This window comes from Hyperoodon ampullatus (assembly GCF_949752795.1).
Source record: "Hyperoodon ampullatus genome assembly, chromosome: 2".
Taxonomy (NCBI): domain Eukaryota; kingdom Metazoa; phylum Chordata; class Mammalia; order Artiodactyla; family Ziphiidae; genus Hyperoodon; species Hyperoodon ampullatus.
This window is the reverse complement of record NC_136915.1, coordinates 114,210,278-114,232,391: the sequence shown is the minus strand read 5'-3', so window position 1 is coordinate 114,232,391 and position 22,114 is coordinate 114,210,278. Positions and strand designations below refer to the sequence as shown.

The following is a 22,114-nucleotide window of genomic DNA, read 5'->3' as shown; positions in this document are numbered from 1 at the left end:
TGCCCGGCCCCCCAGCTCTGCTCCCCAGGGGCTTGGGAAGGATGTTGGGAAACAAGAGAAGCCAGAGATTGGTAGAGACAGAGATGCTGAGAGACACAGAGACAGATACAAAGGGAAAAGTTTCAGTCAGAAGCAAGTATTGAAGCTCATTGTGAGCTTGAGCCAGCGCTGAGCGCTATGGGAACCGTACGGATGGGAAGCTGGAGGCCCTGCCCTCAGGGACCTCTGGACTGGCCTGCTGTGCGCACTCTCCTTCTTGACTTAGGGTTACTCACAGAGCCATCTCCTAAGCAAACAATAGCCAGAACCCTTGTGCGGGCACAGTTGGTGGCACTTAATTGCTTCACCTCAAGTACATTTCTTTTCCTCCCTCCCAGCAGGCTGGAAGTTCCTCCAGGGGCAAGGCCAAGATCATGCTCCCAAATCCCACCTCCCTACCCCCTCAGGGCTGAGAGCAAGCTGGCCACCAGAGATTGCACTATAAATGCTATCTGGTTGAGCTCCCGCCCTGGCAGAGAGAGAAGCCCCCTAGTTGGCCCTAGAATTAGGCATTGCATTACCTGGGGTGGAGGGCAAAGTGTGAACTGCCTGCCCTGGGACAGGAAGCAGGCTTTAGAGCTGCCCTCAGCCCCACCCCGCCCCCGCCCCCTGCCGCGAAGAGCCAGCTATTCCTACCCCAGCCTCCGCATCCCTGGCGGCTTGGGGTGGGCCTCCTTCCTTCGAACTCTTCTACCTGGGCCCACAGTTCTCAGCAACCACTCCCCTGGGAGACAGATCCGCTGAAAGGTGGAGAGAAGTCCAGGTCCCTTCTGTCTACTGAGGTTCCAGATGCACTTCAAAATGAAGAAAAACTGAGACATGTTTGAAATGTGTACACTTGACAAATCAACACTTTAAGACAAAATTATGATACAATATAATCATGCTAGTCGCAAGGTCATTACAGGAATTTTAGAAATGTTTCCCTTCACAGGGAACTGCAGGCCCTACTTTATAATGTAAAGTTCTATGATAATGGGCCTATCAGAGTCATTGTAGGATTCTTTCTACTTTTGTATATATTTGAAAATTCCACAGTAAAAGTTAAAGCATTTGTACTGTAAATTCCTTCTTTCTTTTCTGTGGGAGAGTGACAGTGTGACTGAATGAAACCACACTTGGAGATAACTTCAGAAGCCTACATTTGAGGCCCTGTGTGACAATGAGGCCTGAGCCAAATGGCCCTTATGGTCTTCGAGGAACCCTTCTCTGAGAATTCCACTCACCTCAAATAAGTTGGACATGTTTCCCCTACTTTTAGGCTGAGGCACTAACAGAAGGGACTGAAAAGTGGGATTCTCTTCTGCACAGGTCTGGACCCCACAGAAAAACCTCCCACACACCCCCATTCTGGGCCAAGAGTTGCTGTGAGGGCTGCTTCAAGGGAATTTCTGGGACTGAGGTGCATGTACACTGGTGTGTGAAGGCCTAGACTAACCCTCCAGGGAGATCCCTCCCCTTCCTGCTCTCGGCCTCCAGCCCCCATTTCCAGCCTCTGTGACCCGGGCCTTTTTCTGACTCAGACAGCTTCAGGTTCTAGACGTATGTGGGGCAGTAGGAAAGAGCCCATGTCTTGAAATCAGACAGACTTGAGTTCTAGTTTTGGCTCTGACACTTACCAGGTGAGGGTCCTTGGGCAAGCTGAGTGATCTCTTTGCACCTTAAATTCATCACCTGTAAAATGAGGATAATAATACTTGCCTCAAATTGTGGCAAAGAGGATTGGAATTAAATAACAACATGGAAGAGCCTAGCATAGAGCTTAACCTACTAGGCATTTGACAAATGTCATCTTCTTCTCCCATGTGATAACAACCATGACCTAGCCAGCCAACTTAGTGCTTTACAGATATTCTCAGTTTCAACACTTACATCATTATGAGATTGATATTCTTACTCTGTGTGGTTAATTTTATGTGTCATCTTGGCTGGGCCACATTGCCCGGATATTGGGTCAAACATTACTCTGGATGTTTCTTTTTTTAAATTTTTTGGCAGCACCATGTGGCGTGCAAGATCTTAGTTCCCCGACCAGGGATCGAACCCATGCTCTCTCCAGTGGAAGTGTGGAGTCCTAACAACTGGACCACCAAGGAATTCCCACTCTGGATGTTTCTGTGAGAGGGTTTTCGAATGAGATTTGCATTTAAAATAGGAGTAAAGCAGATTGCCCTCCATAATGTGGGTGGGCCTCATCCAATCCACTGAAGGACTACATAGAACAAAAGACTGACCTCCCCAGAGAAAGAGGGAATTCAGTGGCAGATAGCCTGTGGACTTGAACAGCAACGTCGGGTCTGGCCTGCTGGATTCTCTCACTGGTCTATACTCATGTGGGCTAGGACCTGGCCCTCTGCCCACTGTTCCCAGCCCCAGTCAGGAGGAAGTCAAGACAGAGACCCTGCAGATATTGGGTTTGCCAGCCTCTACAACTTCATGAGACAAGACCTTAAATTTCACGGATATATCTCCTATTGGTTCTGGTTCTCTGGAGAACCCTGACCAATACATCTGTTTTAGTGAAATGAAATGGGGTAAAATGAAAAAGAGGTTAAAACAACCTGCTCAAGATTATAAGGGAGGACTGCCCTGGTAGCGCAGTGGTTAAGAATCTGCCTGCCAATGAAGGGGACACGGGTTGGATCCCTGGTCTGGGAAGATCCCACATGCCGCAGAGCAGCTAAGCCCGTGTGCTACAACTACTGAGCCTGCACTCTAGAGCCCGCGAGCCAAAACTACTGAGCCTGCGTGACACAACTACCGAAGCCCGCACGCCTGGAGCCTGTGCTCTGCAACAAGAGAAGCCTCCACAATGAGAAACCCGCGCACCACAACAAAGAGTAGCCCCTGCTCGCCGCAACTAGAGAAAGCCCACGTGTAGCAACGAAGACCCAACGCAGCCAAAAAGAAATAAAGCAAGAAAGAAAAAAAGAAAGAGAAAGAAAAAGATTATAAGGGAAGGCAAGGCTGGAATTGAAATCCAGATCCATTGGTATTTGCCTTGATGCTTAACCAACACGGTTACAACACAGCATCTGATCCCTGCCACCCCTGACCTCATCTCCTCACACTCTTCCCCATGCTCCTCCATCCCACTCCTGGCTTCTATGTGTCCCCTGTGCCACCTCATGGCCTTTGCACAAGCTGTTCCCACTGCCTGGAACAGCCATCCAGCAGTTATCTACACTTCTGTGTCCTTCACCTCATTCAAGTTTCCATGCAAATGTCTCCCTCTCAGAGACGCCCTTCTGACCATGCTATATCACATGGTACACTGTCACCCTTTAGCCCCTCACCTAGCTATATTTTTCTTCACAGTATTTCTCACTACTTGATATATTAAATATTTGTTTGTTTCCTGTCTGTCTCCTACCATTTCATTGAAGTAGTTTGTTTTCATTGCAAGCTTCATTGAAAGCAGAGATTTTGTCTCTTTTGGTCATTAGAATACTGCTTGACGTATAGTATAGTAGTTGCTAAATACATGTTTGTTAAGAGAACCAAGACCCACTAGCCACACACCATTGTCACACTTTGAGCTCTTTGCTAAAACTCAACTTCCAGCCTGCATCAACTCCAAACTGCTGAATCCTCAGAATCAGCCAAATGTTTCTGTCAGCCACCAGCCCTGTTTCTGGATCCCTCCTGCCTCAGGCTATCATCTTTTCCCATCTTGGTCTCTTCTAGTTCACCTGATTCACCCAGACCCTTCTCCAGTCAGCAGCACAATCTCTGATGCACTATTTCCCCTGAAAGCCCGGCTGTGATTTTGTCTGTATGTGTTTTTGTGGATTACATGTCTGTCTGTCCTGTCACCCCAATGAAGCTGTGGGTGCCCTGAGGATGCTGATAGAATCAACACAATCTAATCACCTGGAACCTTCCTCAAGGACCCAATAATCACCATGGCACCTGCTGCCTGACAGGACACACACAGGCACACATGGGGACCTCCCACTTCTCTAAGGGGGGAAGATGCTGACCTGAGGGACCAAACCCAACACAAATACTTTTTTTTTTAACATCTTTACTGGAGCATAATTGTTTTACAATGGTGTGTTAGTTTCTGCCATATAACAAAGTGAGTCACCTATACGTATACAAATATCCCCATATCCCCTCCCTCTTGAGCCTCCCTCCCACCCTCCCTATCCCACCCCTCTAGGTGGCCACAAAGCACGGAGCTGATCTCCTTGTGCTATGTGGCTGCTTCCCACTAGCTAGCTATTTTACATTTGGTAGTGTATATATGTCCATGCCACTCTCTCACTTCGTCCCAGCTTACCCTTTCCCCTCCCCGTGTCCTCAAGTCCATTCTCTACGTCTGCATCTTTATGCCTGTCTTGCCCCTAGGTTCTTTAGAACCATTTTTTTTTGTAGATTCCATATATATGTGTTAGCATACAGTATTTTTTTATTGTTGCAAATTTATTTTCCCAAATTTCTTACCATTTATTTTATAATTTTGTCCTTTATTTTATTAGGTAATATTTTTTTGAATTTTATTTTCTTTATTTTTTATACAGCAGGTTCTTATTAGTTATCTATTTTATACATATTAGTGTATATATGTCAATCCCAATCTCCCAGTTCATCCCACCACCACCACTTTCCCCTCTTGATGTCCATACGTTTGTTCTTTACATCTGTGTCTCTATTTATGCCCTGCAAACTGGCTCATCTGTACCATTTTTCTAGGTTCCACATATATTGATGGCATACAGTATTAACACAAATACTTTTAAGGGGTCTTTCTTAGGTAGCCTGACCCTGGCTGGCCTTTCCAGCCTCACCTCCTGCCACTCCACCATGAAGCAGTCTTTGTGCCAGAGACAGACACAGAGGGTTACTCACAATGAACTCTCAAGCCTCCCTGCCTTTGTTCAGGCTTTCCCTTGGTTTTGCAAGCGCTGCCCTCAACCACCACCTGAATTCTCTTACTCATCTTTCCAGTATCACCTTGGGCTTTAGGGCCTATGTGATAGAGGCTCATGCCTTCCCTGAAACAGTCAATCCCTTCCTCTGCGTTGTATGTAATTTTGCATATTCTCCCATCTTTAGTGCACTTTAGAATAAGGGCTCCACGGGAATTTCCTGGTTGTCTAGTGGTTAGGATTCTGTGCTCTCACTGCCGAGGGCCTGGGCTCAACCCCTGGTCAGGGAACTAAGATCCTGCAAGCTGCGAGGTGCAGCCAATAAATAAATAAAATAAATAAATAAAAAAGGGCTCCAGATTTGGAATTTGTCTCTCACTGAAACCAAAGCTTGCCAAAGATGGGACTTCCCTGGTGGCGCACAGTGGTTAAGAATCCGCCTGCCAATGCAGGGGACACAGGTTCAAGCCCTGGTCCAGGAAGATCCCACATGCCGCGGAGCAACTAGCCCATGAGCCACCGCGCACCTAGAGCCGGTGCTCCACAAGAGGAGGCACCTCAATGAGAAGCCCATGCACTGCAGCGAAGAGTAGCCCCCACTCGATGCAACTAGAAAAAGCCTGCGCACAGCAACAAAGACCCAACACAGCCAAAAAATAAATAAAAGCTTGCCAAAGGAGAAAACTCCAACAAACGTGAGAAAACTGAAGCTCAGAGAGGTTAAGTTACTTGCCCAAGTTCACATAGCTAAGTAAAGGAAAGAGGCAGGACCCAACTTCAGGACATCTGGGGCTCTAAAAGCCCAAACTTTTAACCCCCAAGCTGTACTGCCTTTCATACCCTGCTATAATCATGTCTACTTGTGGCCTGCTGTAGCTGCAGAAGGGTAAAGGTCTGTAAAAAGATTGAAGAGAAAGGAGTTGGACCATAAGAATCTGCTGGCTTTTGTCCAATGCTATCCAAAGCCAAAGACCCTGTGTCCAGTAGATGGGAGTCTCTGGAGTAGTTATATTTCCTGGGACCAGGACAGCTGGGTCAGTTTCCCTGGAGACCATCAAATGCTAACCTGTCCTTCCTTCTGCCCCTCATCTTACATTTATAGAAGCCCTCTGGGTTTCCCACGCTATGCTTGGTCCTGGAGTTACAATGGTCCTGGGTGGCCCAAGCGGGGAACCAAAACACCTACAGCTCAACATGGTAAGTGCCATCTATAAAAGAGAGCCTGTGGGAGCTCAGAGGAGGAAGATGGTATCCAACCCTGCAAGACAGGGTCAAGGCCCAGGAAGGCTGCTTGGAGGACGTGATGCTTGAGCTGAACATTAGAGAAATATGTACTCACATTTTCTTGTGGCATTTTTAGGGTTTCACTTTTCACATGAAGTTTTGTTTAATGCACTGGGAATTTATTTTAGTATAAGACGTGAGGTTGAAATATAACTTAATTTACTTTTTCAAATGGTAAGCTTGTTGCAAATGTTTTTCAAATAATCTATCTTTCCTCACTGGAGATGCCATTTCTATCATATGCTGAAATGGTGTATGTTTGATCTATTTCTTCACTTTTTATTCTGTTCCATTGATCTAGGTAGGGAGATGCTATACCTTAGTGGCAAAGTTTGCAGGCTCTGCAGTCTAGTCTGACTATCTGGGGCATACCTGTTTCTTCATTTGTGAAATGGAGATAATAATAGTACCTACTTCATATGGTGGCTGTAAAGATTGAATGAGATTATGCACATAAAGTACTCATTACAGTGCCTGGCACAGAGTAATCAATCAATGAATGTCAGCGGCTATGACGATCCTTATCTGCCCATTCCTATACCAGTAACCCAGAAAGGTGAAATTACTAAGCATATAGCTTTGAGTCAGATGGGACAGTCTGCTACTTACTACCCTGCACGACCTCGGGCAAGTTACTTACCTTTTACCTTCTCTCCGCTTTGGTTTCCTCATTCATACATGGGGATATAAAAGTACCTACTGCAGCCTGTTGTGAAAATCAAACATGCAGTGTCACAAAAGGCATGACACATACTAGCCCCTCAATGACTGTTTAATCTGCTGATTATTATGACACTATAATTTGTTTTCTGTCTGCCCATCCTTCCTTTCTTTTATAACTCTTTGTTTTCCCTGAAGTTGATAATTGCCTGACCTTTTCTTTCACTCGGTTTTCTACATACCTATCATGAATTCATCCCCCAAATTCTGAAAAGCGTATACACCTTCTTTTAATACCTTAAACACATCAGGTGATTCCTCTGTCCCCACAGCTTTTTTTCCCTTAAAGACACCCTCCTGAAGCATTTCTTCTTCTGGCTCCAAGTCTTACTGGTTGCTCCTCTGAGTTTCTCTTTTAAAATATGACAACCGGGCTTCCCTGGTGGCGCAGTGGTTGAGAGTCTGCCTGCTGATGCAGGGGACACGGGTTCGTGCCCCGGTCCGGGAGGATCCCACATGACGCAGAGCGGCTGGGCCCGTGGGCCATGGACGCTGAGCCTGCGCGTCTGGAGCCTGTGCTCCACAACGGGAGAGGCCATAACAGTGAGAGGCCCGTGTACCGCAAAAAAAAAAAAAAAAAAAAAAAAAAAGACAACCTCTGTTCTAACACCTATCTCAGGGCACCTATCTCAGGGCACCTGTTAGTTGTCAATGCATCTGCTTTCCTGACTCCTGCTTTCCTCCTTCCACCCCAGAAGGGTCCGTGTCTTGACATCTCTATTTCTCCAAAGTCTATCGTGACGCTCAAGAAACGTTCCACTGAATGAATGAATAAAAGAATAAATAAGTGGGGGCTTCCCTGGTGGCGCAGAGGTTGAGAGTCCGCCTGCTGATGCAGGGGACACGGGTTCGTGCCCCGGTCTGGGAGGATCCCACATGCCGCGGAGCGGCTGGGCCCGTGAGCCATGGCCGCTGAGCCTGCGCGTCCGGAGCCTGTGCTCCGCAACGGGAGAGGCCACAACAGTGAGAGGCCCGCGTACCACAAAAAAAAAAAAAAAAAAAAAAAAGAATAAATAAGTGAATAAATGAATGAATGAGTGAATTTTTGTGCAGGAGAAGTGAGTTTAAGAGGAACGATATTACATTCCCATCTTGTCGCAAGGCTTAAGGGTGTCCTCAGGCTGTCTACAAGCCCCACGCCAGCTTGGAGCGGGGTCTCGAGGTAGGGAAGCAGCACCGAAAGCCCTCTGGGCCCAGGTCGCGGCTGCAGGAGCGGAGTCGGCTGAGCACAGCCTAGGTCAAGACCGCGGCCACGAGCCTGCCAGGCGCCGCTCGAGGACTACAACTCCCAGAAGGCCGCGCGGCGGCGGAGCACGAGCCGTGGAGGATTCCGGACGCTGACGTCGGAGCCGTGCGGCGCAGGGAAGACGCTAGGCTGGGAGGTAAGTGTAGGAGGAGGGCTGAGGGCTGAGAGCGGAGGGTGGAGGTCGGGAGCGACGGAGGAGCAGCCCTGAGGTTAGGTGGTACGGAGAGGGGGTGAGGTAGAAGGACAGGGAATGGGTCTCAAATGAAGAGCGGGTAGCGGGGTGTCAGGGACCTCGAGCTCTGCTTCCTCTTCCCGCAGTGACCATGACGAAATTAGCGCAGTGGCTGTGGGGACTGGCGCTCCTGGGCTCCACCTGGGCTGCTTTGACCATGGGAGCCCTGGGCCTGGAGCTGCCCTCGTCATGCCGGGAGGTCCTGTGGTCACTGCCCGCCTACTTGCTGGTGTCCGCCGGCTGCTATGCACTGGGTACTGTGGGCTATCGCGTGGCCACTTTTCACGACTGCGAGGACGCCGCCCGCGAGCTGCAGAGCCAGATCCAGGAGGCCCGAGCCGACTTGGCCCGCAGGGGGTTGCGCTTCTGACACCCTAACCTCATTCCCGAACGGACAGCCTGCCCTCCCCTCCCCTCCCCCATTAAAGCGCCAGTTTATTTTCTAACTTTGTTTTGAGTATGGAGTATGGATGATGGGAATTGGGGATTCTGTGTACCAGCTGTTGAGAAGTGAGAGGTAGAAGAGCCACCTTCCTGAAGCTCTCTCAGCCTTTATCTTTGCATTCTGCTGGTACTTCCGCCTATCTGCTCCGAAGGAGGCAAAGACGCCCTTCTCAAGATCTCTCAGAATGGAAAAGTCATTTTACTTTCCTGGTCTTTTTAGCCCTGTTAGGAAGGACTTCTTGAAGCCTATTCTTCTTCATAACATCCAAGCTCTGTTCTTTTTAAGGCCTTCCTACGTCTTTACAACTTCTTGGTTCTTTCAGATACCTTTTCTGAGCCAACCCTACCAGCCCAAGAGTAACTGTGGATCAGACAGTTCCCGTCTACCCTTCACCAAACCAGGCAGGTTGACTATCCCTGAAGAGAGAACGAGCCTTGATGGGCAAGGGTTAGGGAACAGTTTATTTTAAGGCACATTCTAAAGATTTCACCCCGACCTCCAAAATTAAAAAATAAAATCTTGAAAAAAAAAAAAAGTGATTCATCTCCCAGGTTCCATCCAGTCTTCTAAGTAAAGCCCTTTCTTTAGTCCCTGGATTCTCAAAGCAGTTCTTTTCCTTTACCACAACGCACTTCACCAGTGGAGGTGACCAGCAGGAAGAGCTGAAACAAGGTTTCTTTGGTAGTAGGTTGGCATTAAGGTGCCCAGTGGTCAGGTGAACTCCCTCAGGTTTGTAGAAATTGATAGTTCCTGTCTTGCTCCTGGGGGTACTTCCAGAAAAGGCAGAAGCGAATGAAGCTGGTGAGTATTCCTGGAAGGTTGGGCACCTGAAATCACAAGGGCTGCTATGAGGAGAGGAGCTGATTTTCCACCTCGTACACCTGTCACCCCGCCCCTGTTCTGCTTACCACAATGTACAGATCTTTTAGTCGAAACCCATAGAACGTCCAGGAGGCAGAGGTGAGGAGGGTGGCAATGGTGAGTGAAAAGGAGAGACGTTGGGTCGATTTAGTACGAATGACCTTGGCCTGTGGGAAAGGATGAAAGACACTCCTAGCAAGGCACATAGTAAATCTCCCACCTTGTCTAAGAATTTCCTCAGAAAAAAAGTCCAACGTCCTCCCTGATCTTCTGTTACCCAACCTTTCCCTCCTGCCCCCCACTCACCCAACTCTACTGCCCCGTCCCCTTCCAGGATTTGGGTCTTTCCTTCCTCTGGAGTATAAGCTACAGTCTCTGGCTATGGGAGACTTATCTTCCTTTCCTCCCTGGACACCCCCACTCACCAAGTCAGCTAGTGGTGAGAGGTACATACTGATGGTGAAGACACTGCAGAAGAGGCCCAGCTGCTGAAGCCGGGTCTCAGTGTCGGGCACCAGGAGCCAAAAGTAGCCAAAACCCAGGACAAGGACCCCCAGCAGGGTTGCAGTCTGAAGGAGCACAGCATGCTGCAGAGGAGAGAGTAGCCTTACTTCTGGATGTACCAGGAGCCCTCTCTGACTCTGCTGCTGGAATTAATTCATCCTGCCCTCTCCCATGCTCCAGTTGGGGAGCCAACCTTTGCCCAAGCCTCCAGTATTGCACTTGTCAATCCTCTTTCCCACCAGTGACTTGAGCACATGTCTGATCCACGCACAACCCTGTAGGTTTCTAGGAGCGGGAAAGGTATCTTTTTTTTTTTTGCAGTATGCGGGCCTTTCACTGCTGTGGCCTCTCCCGTTGCGGAGAACAGGCTCCGGACGCGCAGGCTCAGCGGCCATGGCTCACGGGCCCAGCCGCTCCGCGGCACGTGGGATCTTCCCGGACCGGGGCACGAACCCGTGTCCCCTGCATCGGCAGGCGGACTCTCAACCACTGCGCCACCACGGAAGCCCGGGAAAGGTATCTTTTTTTGGTGAGCTTGCTACACAGAGTAGGAGCTTAATGCTTGTGTGAATGGGGAAGCAGAGCGGATCATCTCACTCTCAGCCACTGGCACTGACTTTGAAGGAACTATGGAGACAAAATACCTTTCCACTCAGTTTGTTGGGCAGCAAGGCACCATCAGGCTAGGCAGAGCTACCAGCTTTGCCAGAATGGGGGACAATATGTGAGTCTCAGAAGGCTGGCTTCATGTCGGAAGGAGGACTGCAAGGCTGGAGGGGTCTTCCAGGAAAAGTTGGCAGTGCCAGCCTGTTATAGTCTTCTAGGAAACAGTGCCCTGCCAGCAAGGCAGGGCAGGGCATGCAGCAGAGGAAGGGGCTCTACCTTCCGATGGCAGTAGTGCAGATACACCAAGATATACAGGGTCTGAAGCACAGCACCCACGGCGTTGACAACGATTAGCGTCCAGTTTCCCTTCAGGGCCCCATAACTCAGCCAGCTCAGGTTGCTGCAGGGTGGAGGGGAGGGACATTCGCCCGCTGGGTTGAGTGTGAGCGGGGGACCCGAGGGGCCTCGTCCACATTCCTCCTCACCCCTCCCCAACCTCCCTCAGACAGCCTTTCCCGCCGCAGGCATCGCCCCTCTCACTTGACATCCGTGGTGAGAAAGGGCAGGAACTGGACACTATCCACACTCCGGGTCATCCGCATGTGCTTGAGGTCCGAGCTGTAACGGGGACCCGAAGGCAGGGGGGGAGAGGTGGAAAGGGAGAAACAGGCTGCTGGGGCGTCGAAATCCCCGATGCCTGTCATCCTTTCTGGACAACTGCAGACCCCCGGCCCTACCCTCAGCACCCTGGCCTTCTCCCTCAGGTAAAGTGACCAGCCTTGCCCTTGTACCCCGGCCCTCTCGACCCGATTCCACTTTGACCCTAGGTTCCAGATGCAGCCTGGGGCTGCGGCCACGTCTCTGTCCCCTCTCTCTCCTTTCCTGACTTCCTGGTCCTGCCCCAGCCCAGCCCGTCCGCGCTCTCACAGGCCGGTGGAGAACATGCCGAGGGTGAAGAGCACGCAAGCTCCGGAAAGAAGCGAGTCGGCCAATCCGCCCGCCTCCATCCCTCCCCGAGTCGGATCCCGAGCTCGGCGCCTGCGGCCAGCTAGCAGGAACCGAAGCCCGCGACGCCGGAGCCCCGCCCCTTTGCGCCCCCGGCTCCGCCCCTGCGCGCTCGGCCGTCCCCCCGGAAACTGAACCGGAACCCGGCCCACCCCTAGAGCTTCAAGCCGGAGCTCAGGCCCCGCCCCTGCGAGGCCCTGTGTCGACCCCGCCGGCCCGCTGTCGGCTTGCAGGGTTGCCCGTCTTCCCGTTGCTCTCGGTTTTCTGGCCGGTCTCCTTCCTAAGGCTCCGCGGATTTGTCCCCGGCATCAGCCGCTCCACACTCTATGCTTACTCCTTGGATCACCCAGACCCCCAGCCTCAACTCACTTTCCCACAGGCCGCAAGCCTACGTGGTAGAACTCAAAAGCTTGCTACGGGGAATTCAACACGCTTTCACGGAGGGCCGCAGCTCAGAACTTCAGTTACCCAGGGATTGGGAGATTTTTTCGCTGTTTGCTGAAGCCTCTTTCCGGTCTCTTCCCTAAGTAACAGGGACTGCCAGGAATCACCAAGTCTTTGTGAGATGCCCTCCCCCTTCAGCCACACTGCCGGCTTTCCGTGACTTGGCCAATCCACTGGACAAACGTATATCACCGACCCCCCTAGTCCAACCAACTTGCTGCCGGGAACTTTCCCTCCCAGCCTCCCACACATCTCTGCTGGTGGGGCTGTGGGGCGAGCCGCATGCCTCAGCCGGCAGGCGTTCCGAGCGGCTGCCCTGACTCACCCAAGAGCCTGAGTACCTGAACAGTACGCCAAAGCCCAGCGCTGAGAGGATACGAGTGGGGCGGAGGTTGGACAGGAGGAACTTCCAGAGTGGGGTGCAGCCTAGAACCCGAGAGACTGCTGTGGGGAGCACTCCTGTCCTGGACAACCCTCAGAGGAGGAAACACCCCACCCTTGTGGGCTGGTGAGGGGCATGTATTCTTTTCAGAGAGAGGGGAAAAAACTCAAACCCAATTGCTACTGACATAGCACAGAGCCTAGCAGCAGCAGGGACTCAATGGTCATAAATTAGGATGGAAGGGCAGACAAGCATGTCCAAAAAAACAAACACATTGCTTTATTTTGAGACAAAGAACATTGTATAAAAAAACTCCAGTTGTAGAAATCAGCAGACACACATTTAGTTCATATACAGATTCTGTACTCGTGGGCCCTGCCCTTCAGGCTACAGTCTAGGCACAGACTCTGTGCACATGGGCACTGCCCTTACAGCTACACTCTAAGAACAGGTAGGCACAGCCCCCCTGCTGGCGCAGCTCTGTGGAGTGATGCCCCAGGGTGGGAGAGGATGTAGTGCCTGGCTACAGTCCTCTCCGTGGCACCTCCACAGAGGAAAGTCTTGGGGGAGATGCTGGGTCAGCCCAAGCATGCTGCCTCTCCTGTCCCTGGCTCCCAAGCAGGAAACTGTCTCTTGCTTTTCCTTCAGAGCCATCCTGGCTCTCTCTGGGAGGGACATCTTTGCCAAGCTCAGTGTCCATCCATGTAAGCCCAAGCCCCTTTCAGCTCGGCTCCCACAGTGCCCTTCTTAAGAGGCCATGTCCACACAGCTCGTTTCTTTGGCTTAAGGGCAGGAATGGAGGGGAAAAGACTGTCTCCACTTCTTTGTCCATCCCTCTGAGGTGGAGGCGAGGATGGCACTGTCAGGCTTGCTGACCTCCTTTGGGTTGAAAGCTTTAATACTGACCCGTTTTGAGGCTGCTGGGTGGCAGCTTGTGCACGTGGTAGGAGTGGTTCCCAGGACTAGGGCTTTGGGAGGCCCGCCCTGCCCCCTCAGCCCAGTTCCAGTTCTTACAGTGCATGCGGCATACACCTTCATGGGGTTTGCAGCAGCAGGAATGGCAGGAGCAGCACAGCCCAGGCGAGTGGGAAGAGGCGGGGGGCGGCACTGTGACCAATGCTATGTAGAACCTGCACCTCTGGGTCGTCTGCAAGGTGAGAGGACAGAGGCCCCCAAGGTGAGCAGCCCCCCTATTGGCACTGGCCTTCAGCCCAGCGAGGTTTCCCCTGCCCCTGCCTGGCAAAAGAGCCACCTCCTGTACCCAACCTCTTCAAGCAGACCCCCTTTTGTGCCCCAGGCCCAATTTGCTCCAGCCACCTACCTGCTGGAAGTCTCTTCTCCTGTGCATTGGCATGGGCCTGAGGACTGTGAGCTGAAAGATAAGGGTGGTCTTAGGTCAGGTACTTGGTACACCAAGGAGGCAGAGGGGTGGGAATGCTGGGTGGGCTGGGCAGTGGGACTTCCCAACCATCCCAGATCACTAGACCAGGCCCAGGATAGGGATGGAGCAAGGAGGCCCACAAGGCTGTGACACTCACTGATTTTTCCATTGACGTTCACCTTCAACCTCAAGCACTGGTCTTCCTGGTAGTGGATGGGTTTGGCTACAAAATAAATCCAGAGAGTGATAAGGAAGGAAACTTTTTTGGAAGAAAATATAAGCGTAAATGCCTCTGACCCCGCTTTCTCAGTCCCTACTCATTTTAATCCCTCTCTTCCCTCTAATCTTTTTTTTTTTTTTTTTTTTTTCGGTACACGGGCCTCTCACTGTTGCGGCCTCTCCCGTTGGACGCGCAGGCTCAGCGGCCATGGCTCACAGGCCCAGCTGCTCTGCGGCATGTGGGATCTTCCCAGACCGGGGCACGAACCCGCGTCCCCTGCATCGCCAGGCGGACTCTCAACCACTGTGCCACCAGGGAAGCCCCTCCCTCTAATCTTTGATTCTCACCTTCCTTAGTTTTTGCCCACTTTCTGCCCCAAGTTCAGTCCAAGCTCCCATTCTTGGGAATAACCCCTGACTTTGGAGGTGGTGGTAAAAAGAACATAGACACTGTCCCCTCCCTACAGCCCATCCTCCACTCCTCCCAGCCTGAAGTTGGGGGCAACCTGCACAATATGTTCCCCTTACCTGGCCACTTTGTCCTCACCCTGCCTAAGCCCCACTGACAGGGTGAGTCCTGGATTCATTCTATACAAAGCTGATCTCACAACTTGTAAAATCCACCAGTGGCTCTCCACTGCCCTCAGGATAAAGTCCAAACTCCTTAGCACTTCTTAGGCCCCCATGCTCTATCTACCCTGCCTATTTCTCCAAGCTCCTATCTCCCCACTTCCAGGCGTCCCTCCTGTTCCAGTAGTCTGAACCATATGAAGTTCCCTGAAGATGTCATGCCTCTTTGCACATGTCCCCTTGTTTGGCCAGCTCCTCTGTCTGTCCTAAACTCTTGGGTCATCTTCCCCAGGAAGCCTTCTCTGAGGTGCGCCCCCCACCCCAGACTAGCAGGTACTCAAGTCATTTCCGCAGGGCCCCTGAGCTCATATCTACCATATCACCCTGTTCTAATGGTCTGTTAATCTATGTATGTCCCTTTCCAGGTTCCTGGAGGACAGGGACTCTGTAATGTTTTATTTATCTCTGCGCCTATAGTGCTAAGCAGAGTGCCCAGGACACAGTAGAAGCTCACTCCACATTTGTAATGGGAATGAACGAAAACAGACTTCAGGATTCGAAGGGGCCGTCTGCTGCTTGCCTTCCCACTAAGCATGTACCAAAGCATGTACATCATGCCAGGTGTGTCCCCCAGTGTGTGCACCTGTGTGCATGCCTCCCGGGCACTCACAGATGTAGTAGTAGCTGTGTCCCTCTTTGAACTCCTTGCCCAGGGTAAAGGGTGTGAAGCGCTGGAACTTCTCAGACAGCTTCTCTGGGCCATGCCTGGCACTGGGCTGGTTGCACTGCCAGCGGACCTGGTCCTTGGATTGGGGTTGGCACAGTTGGTACTGCTCACGCTCCACCAGGTACAGTGTGTACCGCTCCATGGCAGCGTCTGCCACAGAGTCATCCTCATAATGAGGACAGATGATGTCCAGGTAGTCATTTAACTGCACGTGTACTGTGTAGTCCTCATTCCGAAACCTGGGCATGCGCAGAGGTAGAGAAAGCTGGTGGTCACTCAGAAGCCAGGCCAGAGCCTTGAGCTTCCAAATGTTTACATGACCCCTCACGTTTCATACTGGACCACCGCCCCCACCAAAGATTTTTTAAACTCTCAACTTCCAGTATTTAATTTACTCATCTTGATCTCTTTGGTTTTTTTTGTTTTGTTTTGTTTTGTTTTGCGGTATGTGGGCCTCTCACTGTCGTGGCCTCTCCCGCTGCGGAGCACAGGCTCTGGACGCAGAGGCTCAGCGGCCATAGTTCACGGGCCCAGCCGCTCCGCGGCATGTGGGATCTTCCCGGACCGGGGCATGAACCCGCGTCTCCTGCATCGGCAGGTGGACTCTCAAGCACTGCGCCACCAGGGAAGCTCTGATCTTGATCTCTTAAATATATTTCCACCATCTCCAAACATTCCCGCCACCATCGTCTGCCCCTAATCCTCTAAATAGCATCCACTTAGTATCTTTCAGGTACCAAGGCACTTCTCATAACCTCCCTGATATTTACCCAAGGATGGGCTTCTAAATATTTCCTCTGCTCACTCTTCTACCTATAAATATTTCCCCAACTCTATTCTACCACTTGCTCCTTTAACTGCTATTAGACCTTAATCTGAGACCCTACTGGCCCATTCTATAATCAAGATCCACATAACCCTTTCTCTTTCCCATGCTAGTACTCGGCGTCCAACAATCTGTCTTCACTTCTCTTACTCCTCTCATTTTTCCCCTTGACCCACTGAGTATATCTCACATTGTTCAACTTCACTTTTCCCCCAACACCCAGGACATCCATGCCCACAGATAATGTCCAGTCCTTTTGAGTTAAATTGCTTTAATCAATTCATCCAGTCCCCTCAAATCTCCCCTTCTAGCTACTCAAATCTATGCTCAGCTCTCCTTGTCCACTTCTCTCAAAGCACCCCAAAACCGCTCTGTCCCTTTATCTCCAAAAGCCATACTTTCACCTCTTGTGAAATGAGCTCCAGAAATGCTGGAGTTCTCAGATCTGAGAAGGCCTCTCCCCTCCCTCTTCCCAAGATGGAGCCAGCTCCCCTCCCCCAGCCCATTCCCCCCAGGCTCCAAAGGCTCCAGCCGGACTGCCCACCGACCCCTCCCCCGCAGCTCTAGACACCTGGCTCCAGTCTAGGTGGGGTCCTAGTAGGGGAAAAAGTGCCTCCCCACCTCCCTCTCCAAGCCGGTCAGCTTCTCTGAATTCCACCAACCACGGCCAGCTAGAGACTCAGCAGAGTTGGCTGCCAACTTGCTTCAAACCAAAGCCAGGGGCATGGGTGGTGGGGAGAGGGGCAGGGGTTAGGCCAAGAGGCCTCTGAGGTGGGCACCCACTGCTCAGACCCTTAAGAGGCCTGGCTCTGCAGAAGCATGCTAGTGCTCCAGTTAGGCTTACCAAGGCCCCTCCCCCACCCTGGGGAAAAGAGAGAGAGAGAGAGAGAGAGAGAGAGAGAGAGAGAGAGAGAGGGAGGGAGGGAGGAGGAGCAGAGAGAGGCTTTTAAAATTCCTCTCTGGAGAGATAAACATAGAAGCCATTTCAGAACAGGTATTTCAGCTCTGGGTCTGGCGTCTTTCCTCCATTCCCGTGACGGGCACTGACTCATTCTTCATCTACCTCTGCCACCCACCCCAGCATTCATGAGAACCTGTGAAAATTTCCCTTGTCAAATGTGGACAGCCCCCAGGACCCCAGGATGGCCCAGTGCCCACTTGCTCTGGGCACTGTCCTCCAGGCAAAAGGAGCTGACAGGTCTGAATGGGTGGGGTACCTGCCCCTCTAGCACCAAGGAGGCCAGGGTGCAACTCACAGTGGCACTGCCCTTCTTCCCATGCTGCTCCCTCCTGGGGCCTGGAGATCCCAGGGCTGATGCCCACTGCCCTGAGTCACCCATGCCAGCCTCATACCCACCCAGCTTATTACCACCTCGTCTTTGCCCTTAAGCTGGGCCTGGCTTGGCTGCTTGTGGTCTCCACTCTGGGCTGGCTTTCTCTTTAGTCCTGGGTATGGTAGTGTGTGTGTGTGTGTGTGTGTGTGTGTGTGTGTCCAGATGGACAGGGCAGAAGCTGTGCTTGGTGGGTGCGCCCATCACCCCCCTCCTGGGGGTACAATCTGCTCCGCTTAGCACTCCTGTGACTCTTGCTCTCCATCTGGGAAAGGGGGGCAGCGGCGTCAGGGAAGGCGGGGAGGGGGGGCAAGGAAGAGGCTCCTTCCTGAAAGAGAGGAAACCTGGGAGCTTGGGAACGGAAAAGGCCAGGGTCCCCCCCTCCCTACTCCTGGCTTCCCGTCCCCTCCTCCTCCTTCAGCCAACACCTGGCACGGGCATAAACAGGGACTTTGCTCTCTCCCTCTAGGACAAGACTGGGTCAAAGAAGCAAAGAACAGAGAGCAAGGAGTGAGGTGGGGGAGGGCTGACTGCACTGCCCGGTCAGGCGGCCAGTGGGCAAGAGGGCATTGCCCTCTGGGGTTGGCAGCTGGCTGTTCCCTCCCTGCCCAGCTCGCCACAGACGACAGACCCGCTACCAGGCAATGCTGCCACAGGGTCAAGAGGAAACTGGCACAATCTATTTCTCAAGGGGAGTGGGGGGTAGGCCTGCTAGGGCTGCCGGTGGCTGGGCAGAGTGAAGTGTTTTTCCCCCCCGACCCCAAGGTGTCCAGCCCTCCTCTCCTTACTCCACCTTACCCCCCATCCCGTTTTCCTGCAAATATTGTTCCCATAACTTCAGAAAACTCAAGAACAAAGAACAAAGGGTCCGATGGAGCTTCTCCCTCCCCGTACCATTTGCCTCACAGCCCTAAACCTGCCCCGGAGAAATTAACTCCTTCCTGCCCAGAGCCCTTTGTAACCCTTTTAACCCCTTCCTGTCCTCTGAAACCTTTCCCACGACCTCCCTCTCCCTTTCTCTTCAGTTTTACTACCTGAACCTCAGATACCCTCAAGCCTACCCACACACAGCATGTGCCTCATTCATGCCACCTCAAAAGACTCTTGAGGGGGGAGGGCTTTCCAGGGTGACCTTAAATACAGAATGAATACTTAATGCTGGCAGCCCAGGTCCCTCCTGAAGGGTCCTTCCAGGATTACAATAAGCATTCTGCTTACTCCGGATGTCAAGACCTGTCAGTGTGGGCAGATGCCCAAGTAACACACAAGGAGAGGCACAGAGGCTTTCTCAGTGGAAGGGCCTAGAACAAGAGCCCTGGCGGCCAGAGAGAGTGGCCCCTGCTAAAGGCAGGGGGTTCAACGCGGGTCCCTCACTTCGGAGTAACAGGGGTGCCATAGGGAAGGAAAAGAGGGCCAGAGACAGTGCCTGTGCAAGCAGATGCGGGCAAGGTCCTGCCCTGGGGTGGGGTACTCCCAGCTATGGGGGAGAAGAAAGTCTATGGGATCCCTCCCGCCTCCGGTCACCTCCCCGAGACTCAGGTTAGGGGCTAGCCGGGACAGTTAACCTGGAGGGGGGAGCAGTGCCAACCGGGCGCCCAGACTGTCGGCCGGAGACTCGGGGCTTACTTGGGGTTTGAACTGTTCCAGAAGACGGTGTGGCGGTCAGCAGCGGCCAGACTGCAGCACAGACCCAAGAGAGGGGCCCAGAGGAACTCCATAGCGCGGGGCCGGGCCAGGCCGGGCGGGGACGAGGGTCTCCTCCGGGTCTGGGTTCCCGCAGGCTTTCTCCGCGGCGCACTCAGCACAGTGCTCACTGCTCTGGGCCCTCCGCCTCGCGACTCCGCCTTTTGGGCCGGCGCCGCCCGACACCCCGCCCCGCCCCCGCCCCGCCCGGCGCGCGGCTGCCCTGGGCCTGGGGGCTGAGGAGGTGGAGGAGGGGAGGGCAGGGGGGAGGGGAGGAGAGGGGGAGGGCAGGGGGGAGGGGAGGAGAGGGGGAGGGCAGGGGGGAGGGGAGGAGAGGGGAGCAAAGCGCGCACCTCCGACCGACAAATCTGCTCAGCGCTGTGTGTTTGCTCACTCGTGGATCCGCGTGCAGCTTTGTGGGCCTGTGCGGGGTGGTGGGTCTGTGTCCCCCAAGCAGTCTCGTGCGGGAGAAGGGAACGAACTCCACGTGCGGGTCTGCTGACCAGCGGGTGCGGGACCCGGCTGGCGGGCGCCGTGCGCCGATCTTGAAGGGTGCGAGGTTGTTGATAGGTCCCGCACCTTTCCCGAGCCTTGCACACCCAGGCTCGGGCGCCCGCGTTTCCACACTCTCCTCCTACCCACCCCTTTCCTGGACTCTGCCCTCGGCTGCCCCTCCCCACACACGCTGCTGTTTGTTTTTGTTGGGTTTGTCAATGTTGTCTTTGTTCGGGAGATTGTGTCATTGCCTAGATGCCGGGAATAAAGTGCAACCCTGTGTGTGATCAAGTGTGTAACGTGTGCGGCCGGGGCTTAGGGCGCCTCTGTCCGTCAGTGCCTGTGAGAGGGAGGAACACTCGGGATTCTGGACCCGCGAGGGGGTTCGCTCTTATTTCTAGGGCTCCAAAGGGCACTAATGACCTGTGTGTGAGTGTGTGCTAACACGTGTGTACCGTGCGAACAGGCTTTGAATATGGACTGTGAGAATCTGGGCCTGAAGGGTGACAAACTGTAACCACACATGTGCATCTGGCATGTGTAAATACGTGTGATGGCGCGCAAGTGTGAAAGCATTTGTGAGTAGTATCACAGCCGCGTGTGGGGAAGCGTGTGAAACTTTGACGTACGTATGCTAATGTTTGTGAACAGCGTGTGAAGAGGAGGGGAAACATGCACAGGCGAGCAACGTCTGGGGGCTGGGGGCTGAAGGCGGGGAGGGGGTTTTTGTGCAGCGTCCCAGACTGGGCGACTGGGTCTGGCCCAGTTTGGGCTGGGTCTCCCAGTCAGTCAGGCCCCAGTATCCAGCTCGCCACCCCGCACCCCGAGCAGTGTAAACAAACCCGCTGGAATTCGCCTCTCGGGGCTCCTCTCCCTGCTGGGATCTGCACCGTCTGGGGCAGGGGTTGGCGGGTGGGTGTCTGTCTCCCAGATCTTGGGGCGGAGAGGGCGGGCAGGTGTTTGATCAGGTTCGTGTGTGTGTGTGTGTGTGTATCTGGAGCTGGAAGTCCTAATACTGTATGACTGCGTGCGTTTGGTGATTCATGCGTGTAATTGTGTGGCTGTTTTGCATGCCCGTCCGGAGTTGATTTTGCGAGTCTGTACACACCCCTGGCCAGCCCTTCCAAGCGGCTGAGCAACGCGGGAAGCCGCAGACCCGGGGCCCCCTTGAGGCTCGAACACAGCTTCCCCGGTTCCCAGGCTGTTTCATCCCCCTCTTTTACGGCCAGGCCTCGCCGCAGCCCCTGTAATTACGCGGGGCCGGGACGCAGCGGCTAGTTCGGCGCTGGCCCCGCCGGGGAGGAGCCTGGGGCGGGGGAGGGCCCAGGCCAGCCCTACCCCGTGGTGGGGCGCAAGTTGCTAGAGGCCCGACTCGGCCGGATTCCGCCGCGCGTAGGATAAATATTTACCCCGCGCGAACTAGGGGCCTGGCTCGGTAACCTGGCGGCCGGGTTCCGGCCAGGCGTTGCGCACGGCCCCTACCACCACACCCTCGCGCGCACCTGCCCCCAGGCGACGTGCCCAGCCCCGCGTTTACCCGAGGTGCAGCCCGCCCCTCCCGCCGGGGCCGAAGTCTACCCGCCGAACCAGCCCCAGGGCGACGCCTCACGCGCGTTTTGCTCACCTGGGAGGGCACCTGGGTGTCGGCCACCCACGTGTCCCAGGCGAGATTACCCCAGCCCTCTGCTCGTGTCCCATAGAATCGAAGTCCCACGAGGGCAGGGAGTTTTGCTGGTTCACTGCTGTATTGCCAGCACCTGGCACAGCACCCAGCACGCGTAGTAGGTGGTCAAGAAATCTTTGTTGAATGAGTGAAATCACTGTTCAGTGTTACTTCTGCGGCACTTACTGCTCTAAAAAGAAACCAGAAGGGTTAGAGAAGGAAGGGGTGATGGTAGTTCTTCAGAGAGGGTGGCCCAGGATTGCCCCCTGGAGGAGACAGTTTGGGGCACGTTCCCCCGTTTCTCTGACCGCCGGGATTTCTGGGCGGGAAACAGTGGGGTCCCCTGGGCTGCGCCGCTCGGGCCGGGCAGGTTCGGGCTCGCTCGGCCCAGCCCGGCGGGGCCATGTCCGTTCCCACCCTGCCTGCGTGTAGGGCTGGAGCAAGCCGGGTGGAGGAGAGGTGGGGGGAAATTCTGGGCACGAACGGGACGCGGAGCCCTCTTTCTCCAGCTTGGCACTGTCCCCAGCATTCTCTCTGAAGGCTTGGAGCTCAATCACTCTTCTCCTATCCTAGTATT

General features: G+C 53.5%; 3 protein-coding genes across 7 annotated transcripts; 1 reads left to right on the top strand and 2 right to left on the bottom strand.

Moving 5' to 3' along the window:
• The first annotated feature begins 8,254 nt into the window (after positions 1–8,254).
• On the top strand, positions 8,255–8,835 carry DPM3 (dolichyl-phosphate mannosyltransferase subunit 3, regulatory). 2 transcript variants are annotated; one of them, XM_079728563.1, is made up of 2 exons: positions 8,255–8,299; positions 8,482–8,835. In XM_079728563.1, exon 2 carries the CDS (start codon positions 8,487–8,489, stop codon positions 8,763–8,765), a length of 279 nt encoding a protein of 92 aa, XP_079584689.1. In that variant the 5' UTR covers positions 8,255–8,299; positions 8,482–8,486; the 3' UTR covers positions 8,766–8,835. The 2 variants fall into 2 exon arrangements, with proteins under 2 accessions (XP_079584689.1, XP_079584690.1); XM_079728564.1 differs by lacking the exon at positions 8,255–8,299 and adding an exon at positions 8,329–8,372.
• A 448-nt stretch (positions 8,836–9,283) lies between these two features.
• On the bottom strand, positions 9,284–11,818 carry SLC50A1 (solute carrier family 50 member 1; the record flags this gene model as incomplete). Of its 3 annotated transcripts, none has more annotated exons than XM_079728554.1 (6): positions 9,284–9,667; positions 9,749–9,868; positions 10,127–10,288; positions 11,088–11,211; positions 11,352–11,429; positions 11,739–11,818. In XM_079728554.1, 6 exons carry the CDS (start codon positions 11,816–11,818, stop codon positions 9,566–9,568), a joined length of 666 nt encoding a protein of 221 aa, XP_079584680.1. The 3 variants fall into 3 exon arrangements, with proteins under 3 accessions (XP_079584680.1, XP_079584682.1, XP_079584681.1); XM_079728555.1 differs by lacking the exon at positions 9,284–9,667 and adding an exon at positions 9,674–9,682; XM_079728556.1 differs by lacking the exon at positions 10,127–10,288.
• A 1,080-nt stretch (positions 11,819–12,898) lies between these two features.
• On the bottom strand, positions 12,899–19,414 carry EFNA1 (ephrin A1; the record flags this gene model as incomplete). Of its 2 annotated transcripts, XM_079728557.1 has the most annotated exons (5): positions 12,899–13,789; positions 13,964–14,014; positions 14,181–14,246; positions 15,483–15,778; positions 19,323–19,414. In XM_079728557.1, the coding sequence occupies 5 exons, from the start codon at positions 19,412–19,414 to the stop codon at positions 13,677–13,679; spliced, it is 618 nt and encodes a 205-aa protein (XP_079584683.1). In that variant the 3' UTR covers positions 12,899–13,676. The 2 variants fall into 2 exon arrangements, with proteins under 2 accessions (XP_079584683.1, XP_079584684.1); XM_079728558.1 differs by lacking the exon at positions 14,181–14,246.
• Between the last annotated feature and the right edge of the window lie 2,700 nt (positions 19,415–22,114).

Coding starts and splice junctions, on each gene's coding strand:
- DPM3 (XM_079728563.1), top strand. CDS start 8,487: ATGACGAAATTAGCGCAGTGGCTGTGGGGACTGGCGCTCCTGGGCTCC.